The sequence below is a fragment of the Thamnophis sirtalis genome, unplaced genomic scaffold, assembly GCF_051295495.1.
Source record: "Thamnophis sirtalis isolate CommonGarterSnake01/CBP01778 unplaced genomic scaffold, rThaSir2_p1.2 scaffold_3, whole genome shotgun sequence".
NCBI lineage: Eukaryota > Metazoa > Chordata > Lepidosauria > Squamata > Natricidae > Thamnophis > Thamnophis sirtalis.
This window is the reverse complement of record NW_028261383.1, coordinates 129,354,086-129,379,044: the sequence shown is the minus strand read 5'-3', so window position 1 is coordinate 129,379,044 and position 24,959 is coordinate 129,354,086. Positions and strand designations below refer to the sequence as shown.

At 41.9% G+C, this 24,959-nt stretch overlaps 2 protein-coding genes and 1 pseudogene across 10 annotated transcripts in view; 1 reads left to right on the top strand and 2 right to left on the bottom strand.

Annotated features, from left to right (window-relative positions):
- Nucleotides 1-19,132, bottom strand: part of FASN (fatty acid synthase) — a 59,762-nt gene extending 40,630 nt beyond the window's left edge. The window contains exons 1-6 of the mRNA XM_014057742.2: nucleotides 18,944-19,132; nucleotides 3,988-4,128; nucleotides 2,807-2,959; nucleotides 2,137-2,310; nucleotides 1,578-1,778; nucleotides 315-437 (exon numbers count right to left, since the gene is read on the bottom strand). Coding sequence (XP_013913217.2) covers nucleotides 315-437; nucleotides 1,578-1,778; nucleotides 2,137-2,310; nucleotides 2,807-2,959; nucleotides 3,988-4,114 — 778 coding nt within the window. The 5' untranslated portion in view covers nucleotides 4,115-4,128; nucleotides 18,944-19,132. The remainder of the gene's footprint in view (nucleotides 1-314; nucleotides 438-1,577; nucleotides 1,779-2,136; nucleotides 2,311-2,806; nucleotides 2,960-3,987; nucleotides 4,129-18,943) is intronic.
- LOC148048174 (uncharacterized) lies at nucleotides 4,417-8,636 on the top strand (annotated as a pseudogene).
- A 2,234-nt stretch (nucleotides 19,133-21,366) lies between the features above and the next one.
- Nucleotides 21,367-24,959, bottom strand: part of CCDC57 (coiled-coil domain containing 57) — a 106,524-nt gene continuing 102,931 nt past the window's right edge. For all 9 annotated transcript variants that reach the window (XM_087710061.1, XM_087710059.1, XM_087710060.1 and 6 more), the window contains one exon: nucleotides 21,367-21,746. In XM_087710061.1, coding sequence (XP_087566187.1) covers nucleotides 21,547-21,746 — 200 coding nt within the window. In that variant the 3' untranslated portion in view covers nucleotides 21,367-21,546. The remainder of the gene's footprint in view (nucleotides 21,747-24,959) is intronic.

Sequence of the window (24,959 nt, the reverse complement as noted above, 5' to 3'; positions counted from 1 at the left end):
TTTTTCTAAGTAAAGAGGGAAAGAGGCAGTTGCTGTGATGAAGTGGCAACCTCTGCTGCAAACTTTAGTATCTTACATTAATTGCAGAGAGCGACACTCTTAAAAGAAAAATCCTTTTTCTGGAACTCTGGAGAGCTGTTGATGAGTCAGTGTACTAACCAATGATATTATGACACTATAATAGGAACCAATGAGAAATACCAGTTGATTTAAACATGGTACAGGCATTTCTAATCCAAGGAGAATCTAATCCTGTTTCCTGAAGAATAATTATTAAAACCTTAGAATTTCCAAGAAAGGGAATGATATTTTACCTTGTTCTTTAAATCCATCTGTGTTAATTCCAGAGTTTATTATGGTAGCGTAAATCCGTTTAGCTTTTGATTTCTTGGTCAGAAACACAGCCACAACAGCTTCAGAGCGACAATAGCCATTCCCTGGAAAAATCCAGAACCATAAAAGCAACAGATTCAGACTTTATTCATGTTTGAATAATTGGATTTCTAATCTTTGTTTTCAGAAGTGCTGAGCAACCAAAAAGTAAAAAATACTAAAACATGTTCATTATCATATTTTAAATGGGAGATTTCTCAATTCCACATATTTTTAGAGTTCTCACTATTCAGAAAGTTACAGAAAAAAAATGATTAGCAGAATAAATTTATGCAAGAATCTTATAGTATGTTACAGCTTGGCTTCTTATTCTTTTGATTGTCACACTGGCCACAGACCCTATTTTCCATAGTTTTACTAATAATTTGGCATAAAGTCCACAATTTTGTTTTTCAAATATTTAATTATTAGGGTTATTAATCTTATAAGGAAATTAATAATATTTCCTAATTTATTTTGATGGAATATTAAATATTACAGAGAAAACTGTATTATAAAATATTTTCCCAATCAAAACACATACTATATATATAGAAAAAAAACTGTAAATAAACATACCTAAAATATGCATTTTAAAATTTACCATTTACACTAATTCTCCTTGTAGTCTCTATATAAAATGCTTATTATCACCACAAACTGGAGGGTATCACATTAAAACTTTTTTATAATTCTAAAACTAGTTAAAGTTAATAATAAAGTATTGGCTTTTAACAAGTATTCATTAAAAAGAATTCTCTTAAAAGAAAAAATATAGAATTAGCTTGCAAGCTAGGCTGATATACATGTTTTCTTTCATTTCTTCCTATATTTTAAAAACTTAAACCTATTTCATTTATTTACTACAAACTAAGCTCTAAGTGGCTTTTTTGCCATATAATTTTTTGTCACTCTAAACTTTATGGAATTATATGTATTTTGCATTTTTATAACTTTCTAACTTTCTTATCAAAGCTGTCTGCTTTTCCTGTTGGTAGCTTCTTTGCCTGATCTGAACCTACCAAGCAGTTCTCAAATTAAAAAGGCAATTAAAAGTAATTCATTGCTGCTTGAAGGGGGAAAACCCATACTTTCTCTGGCTTTTCTGATTAAATGAAAGCTCTGAAAACAAATATTTTAATCACACTCAAATTCTTATAACATTTGACCTAAATATTTAACAATGAGAAAAGCAATCTTATTACCTTCAGCATCAAAAGATTTGCAGGTCCCTTCAGGGCTCAACATGCCAAGCTTCATGAACTGTACAGATGTATTGGGTTTCAGGATAAGGTTGACTCCACCTACAAGAGCTGATTCACACTGTCCACTGCTGATTGCTTTGTAAGCATTGTCCAGAGCAACAAGGCCAGAGGAACAGGCTGTGTCAATGGACATACTGGGTCCTTTGGAAATACAAGTTATGAAAAGACAGATTACCAAGTTTATAAACGTTTTCAGTTATCCACCTAACCTCAACAGTTTGCTTCTCTTATGAGAAAAGGAAGGAGTCCCATTCTTCCTGGATTCGAACCCTCAAGAGAAAATGCTACTTCTTTGTCAACAGCTATACTTCACATTGTTGTAGCAAGCTGCCCAGAAAAATTTCTAAAAGCCCTCAATTATATATTTCATCATCTTAACACTTGTATAAAACTGCCTGGATGCCTATAACTAAATTTAAGAATAACCAGCTCACAAGATAGCTATTGGTAGTTGCTAATACCGGTATTAAGCTTGTAACCTGTAACTATGAACACTTGCCTTTGAAATCAAAAAAGTAAGAGATTCTGTTGGCAAACATAGCACGTTGACAGCCAGTCATACTGTATCCCAGCAACAGTTCAGGATCTACGCTAAATGCTTCAGCAGCTTCTGACCCACTCACACCAATCCACACGCCTGTATCTGTGCCTCGAATGGTAGTTGGGTCAATACCTACAAAGGAGGAAGACATATTTAATTCTCTGTGGTTTACAAGGCAAAGAACTCAAAAGAACATCAACCATATCTGATATCCAAGTGACTAATGGAAACATGTCATGGGTGTATGGACAAGAAAAAAAGGCACTTATGAAGGAATTATTGATTGTAATATTTATAATTTATTTGACTATTTCAAAACTCTCTCAAGCTCTTCAGAGTGGCTCAGCTGTAGTTTGTTTCTTTTATTCTATCAATCTTTCCACAAATAAGAGTTTGGGCCCTACCTTTTTAATTTTTTTTACATGCATATTATAATTAAACCAATATGGCCATGCTAGAGAAAGATACCAGTGGTTACTAATGACTACTTTAAAAACAATCTTCCGGTGTCTATTCTGTGCATAAATAAATCTGAATCTAATCAACTTTTTATCCAAACTGTAATCTGTACACTCAGTCCATAGACAATAGGATTTTTGAATAAAGAATTCCAGGCTCTTTTGCTTACCACCATCCAAAATGGCTTCATAAGAAACTTCCAATAACAGACGTAATTGAGGGTCCATGGTGTGAGCTTGTTTTGCATGAACTCCAAAAAATGTGGCATCAAATTTGCTGATGTCTTTAAGTTTCCCATTTCTCTTGGGCAGTCCATAAATTCCTGAATTAAATAAGAAACAAAATTATTTCATCACAGTCATTGTGTGGTATATAATTACTGAATGAGAAGGTGTCATTATAAATCAGGTGCTGATTGTACTTATTTTGCATCTCACTATTTTTACATCTTAACAAGCCAAGTAAATATGGAAGCAAGATGTAAGATACTGGTAAGAGTTGTTTATGAAAGCCACAACATCTTTTTTTTTTTGTAAACACAAAATACCTTATTATTTTACCAGTATCCAAGCTTTATGCATTGTTCTCTGCTGGAGCACACAACTTGTCATAGATTCAAAAGTAGTTATACCTAACAAATTTTGACCAGCTTAGATATAATTTCTATTGTCTGCTGGAGTTGGGGTGGTCAATAAATTTAAATAAATAATAACTTATTTTACAATTATAGCTACCTGCATTTATTTTGGATAAGTATCTAATATTGATCCAATCAATAACATCAATACAACTGACATCTAAACAGTTAATTTGGTATATTTTACCATTCATAAAAGCTTCTTTTACTTGGTTAAACTGCCCAATTTGTAAACTACACTGTAGAGAAATTAGAAATTATCCTTTCAATCATCTCAGATTTCCAAATAATGATGACAGGCCTGGGTATTAGGGGAAAAAAACAAATTGAGGGGGATGCAGAAACTTTGTAATTAGAATGGAAATCAGAGGTCGGTTGCCAATTTTTTTACTACCGGTTCAGGTGCGCTCCCCCGTGTGCGAGACACTTCTGCGCATGTGCAGAAGCGTCCGAGAAGGTGAGTGGAGCCTCATACTGCTGCTACTCCCGGTTTGGCCGATTTGAGCCAAACCGGCAACAGCCCACCTCTGATGGAAATGACCTACTTTCTTAATCAAAATAAAATAGGAAAATGATCAAACCGTCTAAAACAATTCAATCATTTAAAAAGAATGATTTCATTTGATCCTACTTCTGCTTATTCAATCCAATGCACATAAAGGCTTTTTTTTAAGTTTCTTTTTCTACCATCAACCAAGAATTATTTAACTTACCTGGTTTCCATCTCCGATCATCTTCTGTAACCATGTCTACTCCATTGATCAAATTTTCCCAAAATTCCTGCAAATTTTCTGATTCTGGCAGCATCCCTGCTATACCGGCAATTACTACGTCTTCCATCTTTCAATTCTTTTCTGAACATAAAAGAAAAAACAAGAGTCAGGCAGTGAATATCGCAAAAAGAAAATGGCAAAGTTTTTTTAAAGTTATTTTTCACTGCTCATTGAAGAATTAATTTTCTTTCTTTGCTATGACAATAGACTCTTTTAAGGACACACCTGAAGGACAGAAGAACAATATTGTATAAGTTTGCGTAATCACACACTAAATGTGCAGGTGAATCATTAAAAAAAAAGTGAGGTGCCAAAATTGCTCAATGAATTTAATTACTCAAGTAGAACAGGACTTAGCCTAAGGAGATTATGACCATTGATGTCTCCTTCCTTCCATATTACAGGGCAGATTTTCTGTTTGCCTCATTGCCAGTAAGGGACATCTACTACTTCTTGAGCCCAGGAACAGAAGTTGTCATCCTCTACACACTCACAACCCACTACAAGTACACCCTCTGGCTTTATTTTGAAGATCTGCTCCAAATTGTCTGCTCCAAAAACCTTCTTAAGCCTTCTTCCAAGCAGATGATCTGCACTGCTTACTTTCAATCTTACGGTAACTCCTCTAATTGGCAAACAGCTCCTGGCCTATGCCTTCCCTCCAGGGATTGGCCACTGCCTTGTGCGGCAATTTCATCTTGCACTGTCATGCTCTTGTGTTCTCTGATGATGAGCAACTTCCATTTTGCAATTATCTTGTAGTTGATTCAACAGCGGCCTATTAAGTCAATGAACTTTCCTCAACCCATTCCTTGTGGAAAGTCCTTATGCCACTCAAGCCTTAGATATGCCATTGGGCATCCTTTTAGGTCCTTCCCAGGCTGACTGAAGCAGGATCCCTTTGTTTTCTATCCTCTTCCCACAGTGCTGCCAAACTTCCCCTTTTCTTTATCTTTTTAGTTGCAACATAAGCAAGCACATTGGAATGAAGGTACCAAGTTTAAGTAAATGCTACTTTGCTTCCATGAGTTCTTCCTTCTTATAATTTCATCGATTTACAATGGAACATAGGAACGAACAACTTATTCCCTTTATTTTAATCATCACAGCATTAAAAGTGATGATAGTATGAGAGAGAGAGAAAAGAGATGGAAGGAAGGAGGGAAGATGGATTCGCATTAGTGTCTCAATAGAACCTCAAAAGAATGATTGGACTAGAAGACTTCCAAGGTTTCTTCCAACTCTGTTATTCTGTTAATGTATGAAAACAGACAAGTGTGCAAATAGCTGTGGAAATCAAGGTGAAAAAACCAGGGACCTATGAGGACAGCTCAATTTGTAAAAGGAAAAGGCAGCTCTACCAGGAAATCCTAAATTAGCAAAGTAAGTGAAAAATGATAAACAAGTAGAATGGGCATAATATAATAGAGCTCTTCTGTTTCCAGTAAGGATATTCTGAATCTAACTAATTGTGTTTTAGATAATTATTGAATTTCACTGATTTTTGCTTAGGTGTGCCATAGATTTAATAATAACTATGGTCATTTTGTTACCTGACATATTTTGAATGGAATTGACTGAATGATTGCTGCTCAAGATCCTAGAGTGTTTTTGAATGGATGAATTAGAGATAATAATAGCAGTTCAATTTATCTGCTCAGTGTCAAAGGACTGATAGAATTTATGATTTAGTTAGAAAAAATAAGAACTGGAAAATAGTGAAATGCATGTTTTATTCAGTAGTCTCATTAAAATTAGATGAGGTATATTTCCAAGAGTGAACGCACTGAGGTTAACAACTGTAATTAAAATTAAGTAAAATTAGAAACATTTCAGACCATTAAAATGAGTTATAACAATAAGGCAATTTGTGATATATTTGAGTTTTGAATGACATAACTTGTACTGAAAATGACTATGGAAATAGCATACTAGAATAAACAATTATTTTTATTTAATGTAAAACACAAGATCTCATAATCAAAAGTGCATGCTAATAACATGTGGGGCTTCTCAATAAATATATCAGCAGACCTATATATATCCAATTTCTTCTCTGAGTGAATTGCGTAAATCCAAAGGCACCTTTATTTCTCTTTGGGAGCAAGGGAACTGATTGGGAGACAGCCGCTCAGATGTTCAAGCGGGTATACCTCTCTCCAGTATTTTAGTTGTATTCAATGTAAGCTGTTACAATGGTGTCGTGGTTGGTGGAGCACCTGAAACCCTTCTGGGCACATTTCTGAGAGGGGGACTCCTCCTTCATGGCCCAGCCAGGTTTCAGTAATACATGCCCCCTTGTCTCATATTAAGTCCCGGATGAGGGGAGCTTTATGAATCATACCTGGCATTTAGCAGCAGCAACCTGAGACCAGGGCCCTGACTTCTCTTGTCACCAGGTCCTTGAGTTGAGCTTGCTGCTTGGTACGGAGGTTTTGGGCGGGATTTATTCCCTGGTCCTAACGGTTTCTGAGGGGATTGGGCTCACGTGTTCTTCTCTCTGGTCTTTTTGTTGCCGTTTCGACACCTGGCTGTGTTCCACTAAGGCTCCACCGCTCCGTTAGCCATTCGGCTTGTTTGTGGCTTCTGGGCTTTGGCCGCATAATTGACTGTCAGCAGCCTCCATTTCCAAGCCATCAGCCGCTGCCATGTCATGCCGGATTCGTTGTTGGAGCAGCAGATTCCCTTATCAGGGCTAAGGCTGCTTGTTGATCGCAATAGCGATTGCAGCCTCAAACGACCAGGAGGTCGTGGCGACATAACCGGCATTGTCGGTTCGCCTTTACAGTCCGTCAGGACTCGAAAATTCCAGGCGGCCATCTTGGGAGGTTTTTGGCGGGAAAAAGTGCCAGCGGCCATTTTGAAGCACCAAAAGTTCCATCCACAATTTTGACAGCTCTGTACAAGGTTGTGAGTAAAATGGTGTCTATGGTCTCTGATACTTTGAATTCAGATCCTCCTCAAGGTTTTCCTCCAGCCACTATACCACCTATGGGGTCTGGGGAGTCGGCAACCAGGAAAAGGGCGGGCTCTGTAAGGGAAGTTGCCCCCAATCCTGCCAAAGTTCTGGCACAAAATAAGGTTCCCTCTAAAGTCCAGGATGGTACCCCTGCCTTAGGACCTCACAAGGCCAAGTCACGCCACTGTGAGGAGCCTATTCAGGCCACATTGACTCTTTCTCCAAGGGCCCAGAGTCCTCCTGAAGAACTGTCCACTGACACAGATGAGGAACATTCCCCCCTCCCCCCCCCCGCATCCCCTTTGCAGCCTGAGGATGGGGCGGTTGTTCCTGATGAGTATGATTCTGAAGAGGAAAGGAGTCTAACCCTTGACCTAGATATTGGTTTCCCTACTCCAAGAGGGTTTCCCTGTTACCATGCTGACATGGCTGATATTATAGCAGCTGCCATAGAAAGAGTCATTGCTGCTGATCTGTAACATCGCACAGCTGTGCCTTCTACCTCCAAAGCAGCTCATTCTTCCAAGAAGGCAAAACCTTCAAGCGTACAGAGGGTACCTAATGATTCTTTATCTCAGGTTTGTGTTTCAGAGGTGGAGAAACAAGTTTCCAGGGATTCTGATCTCTCCGATGATGAGGATTTCTCGCCTGCTCCTTCCTCTTTGGTAGGACTGTTTAAACCTGTGTTATTTCACTCACTTCTCTTTAAGGCGGAGAAGGTATCTGGCATTCCTGCAGCCAAGCCATCTGCCACGACGGAACAGGACAAGACTGACACGACTGATCCTTTTTTTCCCTGGCTTATGGTAGAAAAGGATGTGGTCCCTTTGCCTAAGCTTTTTCTGGAGGTAGTCCAGAATCAATGGGCTACACCAGGGTCTGGTCCTCTCCCTTCCACTTTAGATAAACAACTTTACAACATGAGTTCAGAGTTATCCAAGTTGCTGGAGGTACCTTCCATCGACCCCAGATAGTGGCACTGTCTGCTCCCAACGCTGTCACTGCAGCTTCTGAGGATGCCCTCTGCCCAGAGGACAAAAGGTTTAATCAGACTTTGGTCAAGGGGCATCAGGCCTCTGCATGGGCGGTGCGGGCATCTTCTTCTGCCTCTTTAACAGGGCAGCTTTGCATTGGCTGAAGCAACTTCAAGAAAGGCTTCCTCCTTCTGACACAAGAACCCACAAGGACTTAAACAATCTTAAGGCTGCCATGGAATATTCCGTAGATGCTTCTTTGGATGCAGCATGCTTCGCCTCCAAGGCCATAGCTTCTTCAGTGTCCACGCGACGGCTCTTGTGGCTCAAACAGTGGAAGCCAGAGCTATGTGGAAACATTTTCTGCGGATCGTCTCTTTGGACCTCCACTTGAGCCTATGCTTGTTGAGTTTAAAGATAAGCAAAAGGTTCTGCCTTCTGCTATGCGTAAGACTGATAATAAATCATCTTCTTTCTTCCGCAGGCAGCCCTTTCGGAACATGTACAGGGATTTCAATTATTCCCATCAGCAACATCAGCCTCCCACCAGGGAGGGATCTGCTCCTTACGACAGATCTGGCAAGAGTAACCAACGTTTCACCTACAGGAAGCCTTACAAGGGAACTTCCAACCGTCCATTCAGAAAGCAGAAGTGACTCTGTGAGTTCCCATTGGAGGTTACTTGGCGGCCTTTGCAGATCATTGGGATGCCATCACCAACAATGCGTGGATTCGCTGCACTATCAGATTGAGATTGACTCTGGAGTTTCTATCCATCCCCACTCCGTAATACTTTGTCACATGTCCGGTTTCCAGGGACATCATCAAAAGAAGGTTGATGGAAAAAGCTATCCAGCATCTCCTTCAGATTCTGGCCAGAGAGGAGGTGCCTTCCAACCAACAGGGACAGGGGTTTTACTCCCGCCTCTTCATAGTGACGAAGTCTTCAGAGGGGTTGGAGAGCAATTCTCGACCTCAAATCTCTAAATTACTATTTAGTTTACCAGTAGTTCAAGATGCATTTCCTGCAATCCATTTTGGAGAGTGTTCGTCCAAATGAACTCCTCTCCTTGGTGGATCTCACGGAAGCATACCTCCACATCCCAATTTTGGAGGACCACAGGCAGTTTCTCCGGTTTTATTATGCCAGAAAGCACTTCCAATATCGGGCTCTCCCTTTCGGCCTCTCATCGGCTCCAAGGGTCTTCACAAAAGTCCTTGTGGTTCTTGTAGCCCATCTACGCTCTCTGCCTATTTGCATTCTCTGTTACCTGGATGACATCTTATTTTTGTCCGGAACGACATACCAGGCCCACAGGGATATTCAGACCACTCTTCAGGTGCTCCAGGATCACGGATTCCTGCTCAATGCCAAAAAGAGTCATTTAACTCCTGCCACTCGCCTCACACATCTAGGGGCTGTTATAAACACAAGCATAGGGAAGGTTTTTCTATCTCCGGAGCCAAGAGTGAGTATTCTCAGGTTGGTCTCAGACATACGGCTGCAGCGCAAGGTTCAGCTACTACAATTATCACAGCTGCTAGGGAAGATGGTGTCATGTTTTCACATTATGCCATGGGCTCGCTTCCACAGTCATCATCTGCAGTGGCTTCTGCTTCCCTAGCAGTGGTCCGACAGTAGCTATTCAACAGTTCATGTATGTTTCACTCCGGAGGTAAGGACTTCTCTACGTTGGTGGATGTCCCCAGCGCTGTTTCAAGGCACTCTGTTCAGGGATCCTCAACGACTGGTCCTCACCACCAACGCAAGTCTTCTGGGGTGGGGAGCTCACATTCAAGATCACATAGCTCAGGGACTTTGGTCCTGTCAGATCTAAAGAACAGTATAAACTGGTTAGAGCTACAAGCAGTGCATCTCACGCTATGCCATTTCAGGGAAATAGTCACCAATGTGCACGTACTTGTCCTCACGGACAATACCACCACAAAGGCGCACATAAACAGGCAGGGGGGAACATGATCAAAGACTCTAACGACTTTATCATTTCAGTTAGTGGCATGGGTGGAGATACACCCAGCGAGTCATCACAAAAATGTTGATAGAGGAAGCAGAACTGATTCTTATAGCGCCCCATTGGCCACGCAGGCCTTGGTTTGCGGACTTGATCAACCTGTCAGTGGGTCCTCAGTGGCAGCTTCCTCGGTTCCATTCTCTTCTTCTACAAGGCTCTCTCCGACACCTAGATCTAGCCTGGCTTCGTCTCATCACTTGGAGATTGAGCCGGGAGGCCTTGACAGAAGCTAATTTATCCCATGAGGTAATAAGAACTGTACAGGCGGCCAGGCATGTGTCCACTAATCGAATTTATGATGCCACTTGGAATCAATTTTCTTCCTGGTGTCAGATACAACGAATTCCATCATTGCAGGCATCCATACCTAATGTTCTTCAGTTCCTTCAGTTGGGACTTGACAAGGGACTGTCCCCAAATACGCTACGTCGTCAGGTGGCGGCGTTGTCTTCAGTTCTGTCCATAGATTCTTCCAAGCCGCTTTCACATCAGCCTCTTATTCAGTTTTCTTAGAGGCGCTACCAATCTCAAGTCTCCTACAATACATAGATTTCCTTCTTGGGACATTGACAAGGTCTTGGAGGCATTAACAGGGACTCCGTTTGAGCCTCTGCATTCAGCATCTCTGTATCATCTGACAATCAAGGTTGCATTTCTTGTTGCAGTCACTACGGCCAGATGGGTCTCCTATATTGCAGCATTGTCTACCAGACAGGACTTATGCATATTTCATGCGGACAGAGTTGTCCTCCATCAGGAATCTACGTTTGTACCAAAGGTAAATTCCATATTTCATAGGGCATAAGAATTGGTGCTTCCGGACTTTTGTCCCAATCCAGTACATTGGATGGAACATAAATGGCACTGTCTTGATGTGCATAGGGCTTTGCGTTTGTACATCAAGCGCACGGCAGAATTCAGACAGTCCGAATCTCTGTTTGTACATTTCCTACCTGGAGGTAAGAATGGGTCCAAGGCTTCTTCTACAGACATTGGATGTTGGGTTCGCTCAGCTATTTCCAGGGCATATATCGCCTTATCTCTTCCAGTTCCGCCACAAATCACTGCACACTCCACACGCAGCGCGGCTACTTCAGCTGCCTGGTCATCTCAGGCCCTGGACTTGGACTTACTTGGACTTAATCTTCGTAAATGTCAACGTCCATAAGGCAGTGACCATTGCATTGTGAAGGCCAGGGGCAGGACGTCACGGATTACAGCACGCCATTGATTCCGATTTAGGGCGGCTTGTTGGGCATCGGTTATCGAGAAATGGAGTAGTTAAAGATCGTGAGCCACTTGGGATATCCACGTTTTCTTTGGGGCATTTCGTGCGATTTTCCACCCATCTGGTCGCAGCGAGTTAATCGATCGGTAAGGTAATCGGCTATTGTCCATACGGCAAACGTGTCCAAACCATCTAAGTCGTTGTCTTCTTAGGTAAAGTTCCATTGTAGTTTGGTTTTTACACAGCTGCAATACCGTTTTGTTTTTCCATCGGTCCCGTAGAGTTATGTGCAGAATGTTGCGCAGGCATCTTAGCTGGAATCGTTCTAATAGGTTCAGGTCGCTTTTAAGTAAAGTCCACGATTCCGAGCCGTACAGTAAGATTGTACCCAGCCTATGAGAAACCATAGCCGGTCACAAGCCCGGATAAATGGGGAGTGTTGGTTCCCGTGGCGACGAAACCGTGAAACAAGCTGAGAACCCAATGGCAGGACAACACACGGATAATGTAACAACAACTAGCGCACACGGCCGAACCGATGCGTTGGGGGTATCTGGGCTCCCTTCGAAAAATATGCTACCAGCAGCAGCGAACAAATTTCTTAATGCAAAGAAAATCATGAACATTGCCACCTGGAACATACGTTCAGGTAGCCAAACCGGCAAAATGGACTTATTGGCCGATGAACTCAACAAATTTGATATTGATTTAGCGACTATTACCGAAACCAGACTCCCCAGTCAAGGGGAACGTACTGTTTTTACCTCTTCCATCTCAGGCCCCCTTGGAGGAGATCTGTAGGGCGGCCACGTGGACAATGCCATCACCATTCATCCACCACTTCAGGATAGACAGATATGCATCGGCAGATGCAGCTTTCAGATGGCGAGTATTGCAGCGGGTGGTGGCTCAACAGGATTCTTAAGTCCACACTCTGTTTCTTCCCTGGGGCAGATTAGGCTTTGGTATGTCCCATGTCTGGATGATATCTCCACCTACTGGGAGAATGGGCGTTGGTTACTCACCTGATACGACCCTTCTCCAAATGGTGGAGACATCATCCAGCCCCACCTGGGGAGTATTTTGTTCGGACTAATCTTTGTTTTTTATTTCAATAAGGAGAGATCACATTTTTATCTGTAAGTGACACAGCAATCTACCATTATTCTTCCTTCGTCTAAGCTGGAGAGGCTAGCACCGAGGACGGGATTTGTCAATTTGGTAGACCTAGTCCTATTGGATACTGGCTGAAATACCCATGTCTGGATGATATCTCCACCATTTGGAGAAGGGGCGTATCAGGTGAGTAACCAACGGCCATTTTAAGGGGTAATGCCCCTATATGCCACCCTCCATGCATAACATAGAAGAGTTTTGTGTGGTTTGTACTATGGACATAGGGCACAATTGACAGGGAGAAGTTTTGGCTTATGTGACCCCTCTGCTAAGTATGTATGTTAAGGTATTCCATTACGGAGGGCATCAGATATTTTTTTCAAGTTCCTTTTAAGCAGTACCCTTTAAGCAAAGTTCAATCCCTAGTGAGTACATGGATGTATACTTTTCTAGCAATAACATAGAATTGGCTTACCACAATGCTTGCAATGTTTTTCAAATATCCCAACCTAACGTACAACTTGGCATTTCCTGACGGTCTACCATCAAAGATCTAATCAGTCCTAAACCTGGGTTAGGGACATCTGGTTTGAACAAAAATGACAATGGCATTGATTTCAGTCCTTCTATAAAATATTCTTGCCCTCAGGATATAGTTAATTCACTACATCCTCTCAGAATCATACAACCCATGAGTTGGAAATGAGCAAAATGTCTTGCTTGATGCCGTCTCCACTAAACCATCCATCATAAGAAAGCATTTAGATCCTGTTTGAACATCTGATAGGAGATTCCATCACTCCTCAAAGTAGTATTTCTTAGCAATTCTTAGTCAAGGAATCCCTCCTAATACTCAGCATGAATCCCCTTTTCAATGTGAACATGTTGGCCTCTTTCCTGCTCCTGTTTCATGGAGAACATCTCTGCCCCCTCCTGCAAAAAAGCAGCCACATATCTGTAGACTGATATTTCATCTTCCCTTTGTCTTCTCCTCTGCAAGCTACTCATGCCCAACTTTTTAACATTGCTCATAGGATATGATTTCCAAACCTTTAGGAACCCGGTAGCTCTTCTTCTGAACCACTTTTCCCTTGTCCCTGTTAAGATGTACTGCTTTAGCCTTACCTCTATGTACTGCTGGGCTCAGAAAATTGTTTTGGGTGTTAAAATGAAGCCAAGTTCACAATCCTTCCAGATGACAATCTATTCCTGGTTACTCAATAGAACCAGTTCAGATGCGTGGGCAGCCAAGTTACTACCTACTTAGCTGAACCGCTCCAAACCAGTAGAACCCACCTCTGAATACAGGTAGTCCTCAAGTTACATACAACAATTAGTTTAGTGACTGTTCGAAGTTACAACAGCGCTGAAAAAGTGACATATGACTGTTTTGCAGTTACAACCATTATGGTATCCACATGGTAATGTGATCAAAATTCAAATGCTTGGCAACTGACTCATACTTATGACATTTGCAGTGTCCTGAGGTCATCTGATCACCTTTTGCAACCCAGATTCACTTAGCAACCGTACTACTAATTTAACTGCCATGGTTCAATTTACAACTGTGGTGAGAAAGATCATAAAATGGGGCAAAATTCATTTAACAAATGTCTCACTTAGCAATAGAAATTTTGGGCTCAATTGTGATCATTGAGGACTACATATAATTCCTCTTCAGAAAAGGCTATATAATCCCAAAGCCTTCTTAATGAATTTCAATTCAGGGAGACCACGTATTTGGCTTTTCCAGAGTATAACACTTAAGTTACCAAAGATATATTGCCAATCCCGTTGTGACTGGAATTTAATTATAACAGAATGATGCAACAATTGAATTAAGATTCTGGGTGGAGCAGAATCCAGAACTATGAAATCTGGTCAGCCCTATTATTAGGTGAAATTAGGTATTATATTAGCAAATCAGGAAGGCCATGTGTGTTACCAGGCTCTAAAACTTTTCTTGCCCTTGTTTTACCTTCCTTGAGCAGGTCACAGAGGCCTACAACAGGTAATGATGCTTCTGAGCCAATCACTGCTTTCTCAAACATATAGTAAAATATACCCATGCTTCCCCAAAAATGAGACCGGGTCTTATATTAATTATTGCTCCAAAAGACACACTAGGTCTTATTTTCCACTTAGGTCTTATTTGGGGGAAATACAGTACTAAATGAGTCTGTCTGGCTGATAATCTTAACTGGGGCTTATTTTGGAGGGTAGGGCTTATATTATGATCATCCTGAAAAATCATGCTAGGACTTATTTTCCAGTTGGGTTTTATTTTCGAGGAAACACGATAGATAATCTGGCAATGTTAACACAAGATACCTAAACATATCAAAAAAAGACCTCATAGATGTGTTTATACAATGTGCTACAATTATGGATTGTGGCTTAGTAAATAGTTTGAATTGAACTAATTGTTCAAAGCAATTCCAGACAGTGGATTAATTTCTCACAGATTATGAATGCTCTTTGATAACAGAGCTCTAATCTCTGTGGGGGCTAATGAATTTGGCTATAACTTATTGAAGGAAAAGAAAGGAGGCAGGAGACAGCAGCTCAAGTGGAGCAGAATTGCTTGCTTCAAGAGCAAAGCAACACTACATATATAGTAGACTCCATGTCACTTCTACTTAATCAGCTAGTATACCAATTGAAACAGATTATTAAGCAATTTCAATCCCCAAAAATTGCCAGAACATAAAATGATAGAAGAAAGAGAACTATAGCAATAGAAAGCAAGAATATGCTTCTATAGGTGTGGCAAATTGGGGGTGGTGGAGGAGGTAGGAATAGTAGTATGTACCATTAATTCAAAATAAAAATCCTTTTTTAAAAAGTCCTGGGTTCAGACGTTATCTTGATTTGTGGAAATGAAGTAAGTCACTGACTGTTTTGCCTTTGACAACTCAATATCTTAGCCAGCCTAGATTTGAAATAAACCACTTATAGATAGGATAGTAGAGAAGACAAAAAGCAGAGCAAAGATAGCCCATGCATAATACAGGTGAACATTGTGCTTAAGTAAACACAAGAAATAGGGACAATAGACGAAGAATGTAGTAAAGAAAGTAGACATTAATTATCCAAGCTACTCAGGACAGGATTACAAATATGTACTTGAAAAATTAGTCATTATAAATCTAAGGATTCATATTTTGATGAAGAATGGATTGCCAGTTTTATACATCAGAGCAGTTTCGGACCATTTGGGATGCTCCCTGAACAAACCAGGTGTTGCTCCAACACTGTCATCAATCAAATGAAAGAAATGTTGGAAAGGTAATGTCCCAATACCTCTGAGAAATACCACTTTGGTGAAAATTACATTCAGATATTCTTCATATTTACCTTTGCCAAAGCAAACATATATTAAAGGGCCATGGGCTGTCCTTGTATAATATAAAATACCTGTGAATGTATCCTTTGGGATTTTTTAATTTTTCCCAGTGTACATTTCTTTCACTTCTGCAAGTAAAATATATTACTTCTTTTCCTTAAATTGATGACTATACTAAATTATCTAGAAATTGTTGTGAATTCCTCTGATCATGACCCCAAATACTTTGCTGGCCAAAATGAAATACAAAGTCCCATCCTTGCAGAAATTCCACTTATAATTTAAGGCTTTTCAACCTTATTTCTTTATAAATAATTATCATTCTAGGAAGAGCCTGTTGATTTAGACAAAAATAATCTAGTCCAGTGTATTGTGTCTTAGAATGGCCTGAGCAATATATCTGAAAAATTTAAAAAAGGAAATCATACCAAAGGCTTCTGACCAGTTTAATGGATACAAGATAGACAGTATATCACAGTCAGCAGTGCATGTTGCCCAGTTCCAAAGGAATTGGCATTCTAATTTGGAATATTCTGCTGTCCAGGAGAATTTAAAGACCGCACAGAAAACAACTGGACCCCAAATATCCATTTGCCTCTTAAACAGGCCTTTGTCCTCTCCCCCATTTTACAACTCTGAGGCAGAATTTTCAAACTTCAACAAGCCATTCACCTTCTCAGCTGTGATTAATTTGAACAGTTTGTTAAAAGTTTGTTAAACAATCATCAGGACTATCTGTTGAATAATGAAGGTGGATTCTTTTAAGCAAACTATAGTTTAAATGACATTATCAATTGGTTTATAATAAAAACTATTGTTTAGTGTGACATCTAAATATGTTCAAATATATTTCAAATCTGTTTTGAAATTGGCCATGACATCTGCACTGATATATTTCAAATCTCTTGCTAGCATGCCTACTTCAGAAATTCAGAAGATTGTTCAACCCAGATTTTATATACCAATCTATCTATATCATTTTTGTTAAGTGTACCAGTATTTCCATTAATAAACTTGTATTTCCAGAAAACTGAAGTACTATTATGATATGCAACTTGTTCTAGTTCCTCAATTTGTGAGAAAACTCACTGAATATAGATTACTTCTCTTCCTGGTTACTTGTGGTTACCAGTAGACCCTAGTACTGTAACCCTAAACAAATTTCTTATGGATACTCACTGAACTGAGTAAGACTTGTTTCTAAGTTTACTAATCCAGAGCTGGCCTGTTACTGTGCGGCCTATATCTACTTAGAAGCAATTCTTATTGTACACCACTGAACTAGTAATGTGTGGCATGGATTTCAACTAAGGGTAAATAAAATGCAAACAATTAAGGAAAACCACTTTTAAAAAAATACCTACTGTTGCAAACAGATTAGTACTGCTGAAGTCAACAAAATTGCATTTTAATTTAGGGCCATCACTGAATGAATTGTTTGTAGACTAGGAAATTAAAGTTCTTTGTTTCCACTGGCTTTAATGGAAAAAAGGAACTTATGATACTATTACAATTTTATTCTTACTTCCTGTAGCTTTAAAGCAGCTTTCTCCAATCTGCAGGTCTTAGCTAGTGATGGAGCTATAGTTTCCATCATTCCCAGTTAACATACCAAAGAGTTGGACTGGTCCTCAAATTTAGAGTGCTAATGTCCAGAAGATGTAAACAGTTCAATATTTGAAAAGGCTGCTTTAAAAATGCTTTCAGATTATTCTAAATAACAGTTTTACGCTGTTGAATGTTGTAATTCACTTCAGAATTATTTTTAAAAACTTTTAATAAGTCAATAATACTTAAAAACGTAATGTATTTACAGGTCAAGAAAAATATAATAAATGGGAATTTGCGATCTATTACCCTGCTGTTTAAAATAAAACATGTGCCTAAAAGTTTCAGTGTTGCATGCATTTGTTACTTGATAAATGTGTGAACTGTATTTCACCAACTTTATTAGAAAGCATTAATAAAATTATGTAGTTACAATTTTGAATGTCAAATCATGTTTGCATCATTAATACAAATGTAGGCTTTCAACATCAATGGAGCAAAGATGATGAGGAGTTGGAGGATACTAGATATATTATAATAGAGAACAGTAAGTTACATATTTTGTCCAGTAGCAAAAAGATTTCCTTCTGTATCAAACAGAACTATCTTATTTGTCATTATCTTCCTGAGAAGAAGCAAATTAAGGTTATGAGTAACAAAGAAGATTATCCCATCTCCAAAATCCCTCACAGAAAAGTCACAGGATATTCGCAACATTGAGTTTTTGCATTTCAGCTCTTAGCTCTTTCTGCATACTATTGTATGGAGATGATAAGAGCCAGAGATTTCCCTTTAGGGCTTTAGAAATACCGGTAAATATTAGTACGTCAGCGTATCTTGCTTTCCCTGCTTGATACCAAAATGGCTGGATGCAGAGCACTTCCAATGCAGAAAGGCTTAGTTCTCCCCTCATGAAACACCCCTCCCCCTTATTCAACAATCCCAGAAACCCCCTCTTAATTTTAACCTATTGGCATACTACTACAAAATGACCAAATGACAACCTATCCAGAATTTATCCATGTCATTTTATGGAAGACAAGATTCCTGAAGGGACATGGTCAAACCACAGCCTCGTTTCCAAAGAGCCAAGCCAAACTGGCATCGCTTTAAGTTCAACTCTTTGTTCTAAAAGGCATTTTGTGAGGCAAGCTCATTGTATAATTACAGACTTTCCTGCGCCTCCAAGGCCTCGGCGCGCCGCACGCACCCAATCTTTCGCTGCCTCTCAGCAGGCACCTGAGATTGATGTCGCCCCAAATCAGCACAACTTCCATTCAAAAGAGATGCGTTTCAGCCATTCCCCAGGCTTACACAACCCACTTTGCATAAGGAGGCTGGGAAAATTGAACACACTAAGCGATGTGGTGTCTCTCCAATACCGGTTTCCCCTCCCCACGCAGGAGGCGAGAGCGAGGAAAATGGTTGGCTTGGCAAGAAAAGGGCCTCTCCTCGGCGACGGAGGGAACGGATTTGAAGCCCTTCTAACAATGCCTCCATCCTCTCCTCGCCCCAATTGGTGGGATACACCCCCACCCCTCCTCCTCCAAGGATAACTCGGGCCCTGCGTGTCCCCCCTACCCGCGAACGCCATTCCAGCCGCAGGCTCCATTTTAGCTTCCCTCAGTTTCTTTTCATTCACGCCATTCCAAGTTTTGGATGCCTTTTTTCAAGCAGCGCTAAACCGGTTACCTGCTCAGGTCCCTGAGGTCGGCCAGGCGGCAGGTCGGTGCTGAGACAAGCGATGCGGCAGCTGCTGAAAGCTGGTTGGCGGAGGCGGCGCGCTTATCCGACTGCTAAGCAGGCACGCAGGTCTCTCGGCTAATTTGCCTCTTTCGTTCCCGGTGCTTTGGCTCACACTGAGCTCTGTGCGCTCTCCGTTTCTTTCTCACTGTCTCCCTCTAGCTCCCGGCGCCTATTTAAACAGCCACCACCTCCGGTGGCCACGCCACATGGGCTGACAGTTTGCTTTTTTCCTTCAGTCCAATGAGAGCCGGCGCTGGGCCTCCCGGAGCAGATCCTGGGGCGATGCCAGGCCCTGGCTCACGGGAGCTTCTCGCGATCACCGATGGGGAGGAAGAGAAGCCAAGAGCAGCGCCCTGAAGAACACACGTCGTCGTCCATACCGAGGCCTCGCAAAGCCCTGGCCCTACAAAATGTCGGCGAAGGGAAGGGGGGGAGCACATACACAACGTCACTGCGTGGATTTTAGTCCGAGAAGAGGAAAGGATTATTCGAGACCCGTGATAGTGATGGATAGATTTTGTTTAGATATCCGTCTTTGCCCTCGGGAGCTCAAGGCGGTCTGCTTCTTTCCCTCGGTAGGGAAGGCTAAAAAAAAAGCCGGGCTGGCCGTGAAGTCACTGAGAGTTTTGTGGATGTTGAAGTGTAAGAGTGTGTTTGTGTGTGTGTTTAAACGCTAACCACTACAGCAGAATATTCGCCATCCTCCGAGTGTCTTTACAACCGCATTTACTTCACCCTCCTCACACATATCTTCCACCCACCCACTCCACGAAACTTTTGCCAATCTTAACGTGGACATGGCGAATAAAGTTACGACCACTGTCTCTCAGTGGAGTGGATTCAGCAGCGCCACCCACGGACTTCGCTAGGCGAGCCCTGAGATTCGCGCTTTTTCCTCTCGGCCCACTTCGAGAAGGTTGCCTGATGCTTTCTCGAGAGCCACCTGGTGCCGGCGGCTGCAATGGGGTGGCGGCGACGGCGGAAAGGGAAGCCCGCTTGCTGTCTAGAAAGGAGGCTTGCTCATAGGCGGCTGTGAGAAGTGTGGTACGGGATGCACTTGAATTCATTTTCCCCAGCCTCAAGGGAAAGATGGACGGGTGGGAGATGTAACCTTGTTTTAGGAATCACGGAGTAGCTGCGTGTATACATAGTCTAGTGAAGCCTGGGAGACAAGCATAATGAATTCCTTTTCCCAGCCAGTCCTTCTTCGGCAAAGGGAAAAAATATTAATTAGGCAAGTTTATCCCTTTAGACTTTCGACCCAGCACTCTGCCAGACGAGTCTAATTGGCCACAGGCGCTCTTCTCTGAGGAAACGGCTGGCGGCCTAGGAAATCAACGCTAGTCGCGCTGCTTGTCTTGCTACACTCTGACCGAGTTCTCTCAAACCCGGCTAAAATGAAGTACACAAAAGAACACATTTCTTTCGGGACCTTGGGTCATTGATAGGAGCGCCCAATCCGAAAGCCGAGAGATGTAGGCGTGGTTGCCCTTCCACCAATCCCAGAGGCTGTGTGGGTGTTGCTAGGAGATAGGGTGATATGGTGACTGAATTTAGGGGGACGGGTCTGTTTAGGAAATGAAGCTGTTGGTGATGCAAGAAGAGCTTTTGAATTGTGGCTTATTTCAGGTCATTCACCTCGGAAGAGTACGAGCTTTCCGGGTTACTACCGTTCAGTCTTTCTAGTGGACTCCAGATCGCTTCACTCCAACTCCAGGGATTTTATTCCTGCTGCGTGGAAGAATATAGGCAATACAGTTGTGAGAAGTAGTAGTGAATGTATCAATTTTAAGTGGAAAGGAGGCCTGAGAACAAGAGGAAACACTGCTCTAGGCCCGTAATCCTTCATCTGAGGCGTCGGAGTTTACAACAGCCTCACACACATGAAAACATAACCCTCAGAAACCTTGTAATTTTTAAAGTGAAAGCATGGCTATTAAATACATAGGAATAATAATACAAACTGTTTCATTAATGTTTATGATGTTTCAATAAAGGTGAAGTACTTGTTTCCTTGGAAGTGCAGCCCTTGGCATGCCACTCAAAGGCCATGTGGCCTGTCTCAGAGAACACTATAGGTAATTAGTCTGTGGAATGCGGAGATGTACAAACCCAGTAAATACCAATAGAATATGTGTTGTCCTATGACACAAAACCTTTATAACACATTTTCTGGATGTAGTGGCCAAATAAAGAGAGCTACCCAGTGAAGATGGCTGAAATCAGATACTGAGTAGAGTCCATGTTCACAACTATTGTATAATGATAGAGGAGCAATTGTCCATCATTGTGTAGATAGGTGCTGTCAAGTGAACTTTAGCATTTATGGTTATGAGCAACCATGGTTAAAGAAAACACAGTATTTTGGGTAGACTTTTACATTTTATTCAATGCAGAAAAAGAAAAATGAGCATTTTTGATATGCAATAATATGAGATTAGTGATATCAATGCAGCTGAAAGACTAATATTTAAACTATTTTGTATCTTTAATGAAAACAAAGAATCTCAGCATACTATACAAAGAAAATGTAATAGTTCAGTGAAATCTCAGTCCTTTATATTGTAATTGCGGATTTTAGTTATTCGTTGAGATTTTTGGAGTTTGTTGGATTGAATGTAAGGTGATTTCTTTGGTTTTAGCTTTGCTTGAACATCAAACTTTGTTCCCTTGACAGCCAATGGATCTACTTGTGCTTTTCTTGGAGATTCTTCAATTTGTTTGGGTTCATAGATAATCTGGCATTTTTCTATAAATCATAAAGATAAAGGAAATTAACAGCATTTTTACACAATTCCGATACAAGTAATAGAGACCTAAACTGAGAAAATAACATTTTTTCACTCCCATTTCTCACTGCCAGCTTTGAAGACAGCTGATGGCATTAAGGTTGGCTTTAGATCAAGTCAAATTAGCACTGTGTAGGGACACAAACTTTAGATAGAGACAATGCATTATCTCTGTCTCTCTCTCGCCTCCCTCCCGCTCGCTCTTTCATTCTCACAGAACTTGTAAGGGAGAATATGGCTGCTTTGTTTACTCATTAATATTTCAGGCTATTTTCATATGACTGGAACCAAGCTATTATTCCATTCAATAAAAATACATAGACTAGTCCCAATAAATTACAAGCCTATTATTTCGCAATGCAATAAGTAGACCATATGCCTGGTTTCTATATTCAAACGACTGGGGTGTGTTCAAAGCAATGTTATTTCTGAGGAGCAGGCTGGTTTTAGAAAGTAACCGGACCAGCTCTGGACTATGGTCTTGTCCTTCACCATTTGGCTGAAAAATACTTTGCTTCTCCCCCACTCCCCACGGCTGCCCAATGTTCCCTGTTTTGCAACCTTAGTTGCAAAAGTCAGCTCTTGAATTTATTCCAAGGGGTAGAGAAACTGTGGAAAGATTAAGGCGATACACCATTGGCAAAAAGCTGCTTCTACTTATCCAGTCTTGCTAACTCCTCTCTTGAGAGTTTGGTGTTATTATATTTTATCTTTTTTTAAATTATAACTAAAGGTCGTGGATGTTCCTAATACTGCTGCCTTCTATTTTGTCCATAATAACTACACTATGAAATAGGTTGGGTTGAGAAAGTGGCCCAAAGTCATCCAGCTACCTTACATGTCCATCTTTCTGAAGCAGTTCCAACTTACAGAGGTTAAAGGAAGGTTACATAGTAGCCCTCTTACTTTTTAACTTCTATATAAATCAAATCCTTCAGGCACTTATGTTCCCTGGTCACTAACCTTCCCTCGTAGTAGAATGAGCGATTCTGGCACTTTTATGACATTGTAGTCACCATGTCATTTTCTCAGACAGGAATGAAAAGGCACTGGCCTTTTTGTATTTAGAAGAAAGATAGATCTCAATTACTGTAACAATGACAACTGGAACTAAACTAGTTATTAGGCAACGTGATTGTAAAGCTCAATATCATCTAACCACATAGCGTAGCAATGGCAGTTCTGGCCCTTCCAATTGCCTTCGTTAAACAAATCTCATGATGTCACTAAGTGTGACATCCTGTGAACACCATTTATAACCTCCTGCCGGCTGCCCCACTGACTTTTTTTCTCAAAACCCAGCAGTGATGGTCACAAATAATGATCCTTTGACTGTGGGATGCTGCAATGTAACTGTGAGCCAGTTACAAAGCACCCAGATTGCAATCATATAGCAAAGGGGATGCTGCAATGGCCGCAACTACGAGGACTGGTTCTAAGTATCACTTTATTTATTTATTTATTTATTAAATTTATAGGCCGCCCAATCCCGAAGGACTCCGGGCGGCTTACAAAGAAGGAAGAAAAAAATAATAATAAAAAGAATAGTTTAAAATTCACAACACGCATTCGTTCTAATCGGGGCTGGACCTTAACAATAAGGTCAACAGCCCCAGGCCTGCCGGAACAGCCAGGTTTTAACAGCTTTCCTGAAGGCCCTGAGAGTGGGCAAGGTCCGGACCTCTGGGGGTAGCTGATTCCAAAGGGTCGGAGCAGCCACAGAGAAGGCTCTTCTCCGGGGCCCCGCCAACCGACACTGACTGGCTGACGGCATCCGAAGGAGGCCCAATCTGTGGGATCTTATCGGCCGTTGGAAGGTATGTGGCAGTAGGCGGTCTCGCTGGTACGCTGGTCCTAAGCCATGTAGGGCTTTAAAGGTAATAACCAACACCTTGAATTGCGTCCGGAGACCAATTGGTAGCCAGTGCAGCTTGCGGAGGACAGGTGTAACATGGGTGTACCTCGGTACATCCAATATCGCTCGCGCAGCTGCATTCTGGACTAGCTGTAGTCTCCGAACGCTTTTCAAGGGTAGCCCCATGTAGAGCGCATTGCAATAATCCAGGCTTGAGGTGACAAGGGCGTGAGTGACTATTTGAAGTGCACCCCGATCCAAGTAGGGCTGTAATTGGTGCACCAGGCGAACTTGGGCAAAGGCCCCCCTGGTCACAGCTGACAGATGGTGTTCCAGTGTCAGCTGCAAATCCAGGAGGACCCCCAAATTGCAGGCCCTCTCTGAGGGGTGTAAGTTTTTGCCCCCCAGGATCAAGGATGGACTGTCTGGGCTGTCCTTCGGAATGGAATGGAATGGAATAAGTTTATTTATAGGCCGCCCTTTTCCCTGAGGGGACTCAGGGCGGCTAACAACTTATAGGAAGGGGATACAAACAGTAACATATAACATAACACATAATTAAAAATAAACAACATTCATTCAGCATTCGGGTGGGGGCAATCAAATCTTTACCCCCAGGCCTGGCGGGATAGCCAGCTCTTGAGGGCTGCGCGGAAGGTCTGAAGGGTGGTGAGGGTACGAATCTCCACGGGGAGCTCGTTCCAAAGGGTCGGAGCTGCTACTGAAAAGGCTCTCCTCCGCGTAGTGGCCAGCCGGCACTGGCTGGCAGATGGCACTCGGAGGAGGCCTAATCTATGAGATCTAATCGGTCTCGAGGAGGTAATTGGCAGGAGGCGGTCTCTCAAGTACCCAGATCCACTACCATGGAGGGCTTTATAGGTGGTAAGAAGCACCTTGAAGCGCACACGGAGATCAACAGGTAGCCAGCGCAGCTCGCGGAGGATAGGTGTTATGTGGGTGAACCGAGGTGCACCCACAATCACTCGCGCGGCCGCGTTCTGGACTAGCTGAAGTCGCCGGATGCTCTTCAAGGGCAGCCCCATGTAGAGCACGTTGCAGTATTCCAGCCTAGAGGTCACGAGGGCGCGAGTGACTGTTGTGAGGGCCTCCCGGTTCAGGTAGGGTCGCAACTGGCGCACCAGGCGAACCTGGGCAAATGCCCCCCTGGTCACAGCTGACAAATGGTGTTCAAAAGTCAGCTGTGGGTCCAGGAGGACTCCCAAGTTGCGAACCCTGTCTGAGGGGTGTAAAATTTGGCCCCCCAGCCTGAGCGGTGGAACGCTAACCAAATTATTGGGAGGGAAACACAACAGCCACT